Genomic DNA, 3,672 nt, shown 5'->3' with positions numbered 1-3,672 from the left:
CTGCTTAAACCTACATGAAAAGTTAGTCTTGACGTGTGTGCTATACCCTGACTTTTCAGTTATGTTTTTAAACCCTGAGGCCACTTATAATTAAAATAGACACGAGGCAGGTTAGAATGAACATATATTGGTGAGGGGACTTTTCAACTACTTACCTGTCCAAGCGTATTTCCTGTGTGCCAAAGAGCATTTCTCAAATGTTCACCAGTACCAGTTGTAGAATTCACCACCTTAAGGGACACCCCTGAGTATCCATAAGCTCTGGTTGGCTTATCTTCCCAGTATGTCTGAGTCACTTGCTTCCACATTAAGACATAGAAGCGACTACTGGATTGGTAACCAAAGACAAATCCAGCATAATCATCATCTCGGTCTGTGTTGACATAGAATGTGCCACTGAAGTCAACAGAACTGAATTCATCATAGCCTGAAGAAGGATGGGAAAGAAATGCTGAGGTATTGTTTTAATTTCACTATCTATTGTCAAAACTATTTAGTGTGATACGTTCATTTGTTTTAGAATTCAAGTCAATATTATTTATTTATCAAATTAATATAGCCGCCCATTCATTATTGAAGGTGAGTCTGAGCGGTGCACAATATATTAAAAAGTATAAAAACATTGAATACAAATATAAAAAGCCGTAGTAATGAATATTTTAAAAAAAACCAAAACAATCAAAGTAAAGTGAGACTTTAAAAATGGCTCCCTCAATAATGGAGTTACCTAGCCATGTTTTTGGCTCCCTGGGAGGCCAAGGCCTGGTCACATAATGGGCCTTCCAGAATATCAAAATAAAGGCAGATTGAAATGCAGCCCCTCAGATTATTAGTCTTCCATTTTAGTATTTTGGTTCTTGGCTTTCCTCTTTCCTTATCCTTTCCCTTGATTTAATTATCATACTTGCTTTAGTGTGAAACATCTGTAGATGTTTGGAGAAGGCAACAACCTTCATATTTTGGCCTACTGGTGTGCTATGTGCAACTGTCCTCAAAAATGGTCTAGAAGCTGAAGCTGCTGCTGAAGGAAACAGAGTGCCTCATGGTGGCACTGAATAGGTCGCTGATCCTTAAATTCTGGCTGTCTGCAAGATACCAGGTCCTGTTGACATTGATATTAATCCATAAAAGCCCAAATGATTTTTCAGCATTTAAATTATTACTGCCATAAATGGCAATCCAGCCCATGGATTAAGATCAGCTGGGAGAATAGAATAGAATAGAATAGAATAGAATAGAATAGAATAGAATAGAATAGAATAGAATAGAATAGAACTGGAAGGGACCTTGGAGGTCTTCTAGTCCAGTCCCCTGCTCAAGATGGAGAGCCTATACTATCTCAGACAAGTGACTGTCCAGTCTCTTCTTAAAAATCTCCAGTGATGGAGTACCCATGATTTCTGAAGGCAAGCTGTTCCACTGGTTAATTGTCCTCACTGTTAGGAACTTTCTCTTTAATTCCAGGTTGCTTCTCTCTTGGATCAATTTCCAACCATTGTTTCTCGTCTTTCCCTCTGGTGCTTTGGAGAATAATTTGAACCCATCTTCTTTGTGGCAGCCTCTCAAATACTGGAATACTATCATGTCACCCCTATTTCTTCTTTTCTTTAGACTAGCCAAACCCAAGTCCTGCAACTGTTCTTCATATGTTTAAGTCTCCAGGCCTTGGATCATCTTAGTTGCTCTTCTCTGAATTTTTTCTAAGATCTCAACATCTTTTTTGTAGTATGGTGACCAAAATTGGTTGCAGTATTCCAGTGTGGTCTCACTAGGGTTTTATAAAGGGTTTCATAAATACTATTATAAATAGGGTTTTATAAATGCTATTTGTTGTTCTATCAATTCACAGCATGGCTACTAGGAATTGCACAATTCACTCTACAATCTTATATATGTCTATAGGGAGTTACTATAGTAATTATGAATCTCAGGTAAATAGCTACATGATATTAGCCTTAAATTCTTTACCATTTTAGTCCTGACTGAAAAAATGAGATAATCTGGGATAGAATAATCTAATCTCTTTTATGGCGAATACAGAATACCAATGCATGGTCTCAAAATCTAAAAATGCCACAGGGTACTTGGAGACCCTTATGAATAAATAACAGTTGTGGTCAACTGTTATTATTCTGAATATAGTTCACTCAGAAGGGATTCTAATACTTACCAACAGCTATGCCAGGATCTGAATTAGCAGTCTGAACCAGTTCCTTGCCCTGATGGCGAATTACCCAGTTTGGATCAATCTGAGCTGTTCCTTTAGGATCCAGGGGTACCATTTGAAACTTTCTGAAATCTGTTTCACTAATGGCATCATTTTCAGGGCACGCATCAAAAATATCTGGGATACTATCATTGTCAAAATCATCTTTGCAGATGTCACCTCGGCCATCCCCTGAATCATACAAATTTTTAAAAACACACATAATAATAACTTTTTTTCTGTATGAGAAATTGTGGATGTTTACATTATACATTAAATGCTAATTAGTACTGAATAATACAGTGCAACAATTCAACAGCTGTACTACTCCTAAAAATAAAAAAATTACTAGTGAATGTTTATCGGTGAACAATTACTATGTTAAAATAATATCAGAATCATCTTTACTCAATAAGTGCAGTGGCTCAAATGATTAGGACACTGGGTTAGAGGCTAGCAAGCCAGTGTTCAAATCCAGAGCTGCTGCGTGACAGGGTGAGCTCCTGTCATTCAATCCAGCACCTTGATGGGGACATAAAAGGAGCCCCCATGGGCTTCCCACACACACGGTGATGCCACCAGCTAATCCTTTCAACCTGGAAGTGCCTTAAATGGTGCCTCTGACATGCACAGGACAGGGAGTGAAAGATGCTATAATATCTTAGGATTCAATTAAAATCCATATTCAGAAAATTATAGAATTAAGACAGATGTTGGAAATAATCTAATGCACAGTCCATTATGCAGGATTAACAATAAAGTACAGAGGTATTGCAAATTTAACAGATGACCATTCATAACTTACTTAAATACTTTTATTGAACGAAGGAGTACAATTAACTAGCATTAGAAAACAATTACCCAACAGGAGCACAGTTTATGTCAGTGATGGCGAACCTTTTAGAGACTGAGTGCCCAAACTGCAACCCAAAACCCACTTATGCATCGTCGAGTGCCTGGTGGGTGTGGCCCATTGGGTGGGCATGGCTGCTGTGGTAATGGCAGACTGGGTGGGACTAAAAAGTTCAATCAATCAATTCCAACTTTGCAAGATTTTTATTTATTTATTTATTTATTTATTAAATTTATATACCGCTCTATCTCCCTTGCGGGACTCAGGGCGGGACTCAGGGCGGTGAACAGGCGATACTAAAAACCATGGTAATAAATAGTTTGTTTTAAAATCGAATTAAATAACGGGCCTGTTCTAAAAACACACCCGTAAAAAAAACCCCCACTGAAACATAATCAAGCTACGCCAGGCCGGCCGCACGGAATAGATGGGCCTTCAGGGCTCGGTGAAAAAGGCGCAGGTCCGCAACTGTGCGTAGGTCGGGGGGTAGGTCATTCCAGAGGGCAGGAGCTGCCACAGAGAAGGCTCTCCCCCTGGGGGTCGCCAGCCGGCATTGTCTGGCCGACGGCACTCTAAGGAGGCCCTCTCTGTGGGAGCGGACTGGCCGAAGGGA

The 3,672-nt window shown here is 39.5% G+C and overlaps 1 protein-coding gene across 1 annotated transcript in view; it reads right to left on the bottom strand.

The window, feature by feature from the left end:
• THBS2 (thrombospondin 2) overlaps positions 1-3,672 on the bottom strand; it is a gene marked incomplete at its 5' end in the record, with an annotated part of 30,451 nt that overhangs the window by 7,802 nt on the left and 18,977 nt on the right. Inside the window, 2 exons of the mRNA XM_015822454.1 lie at positions 156-427; positions 2,171-2,398. Coding sequence (XP_015677940.1) covers positions 156-427; positions 2,171-2,398 — 500 coding nt within the window. The remainder of the gene's footprint in view (positions 1-155; positions 428-2,170; positions 2,399-3,672) is intronic.

Source organism: Protobothrops mucrosquamatus, unplaced genomic scaffold (genome assembly GCF_001527695.2).
Source record: "Protobothrops mucrosquamatus isolate PMUCROS unplaced genomic scaffold, P.Mucros_1.0 scaffold1574, whole genome shotgun sequence".
In the NCBI taxonomy this organism is placed as follows: domain Eukaryota; kingdom Metazoa; phylum Chordata; class Lepidosauria; order Squamata; family Viperidae; genus Protobothrops; species Protobothrops mucrosquamatus.
The sequence above is the reverse complement of the archived record's forward strand: the minus strand, read 5'-3'. Positions and strand labels throughout refer to the sequence as shown.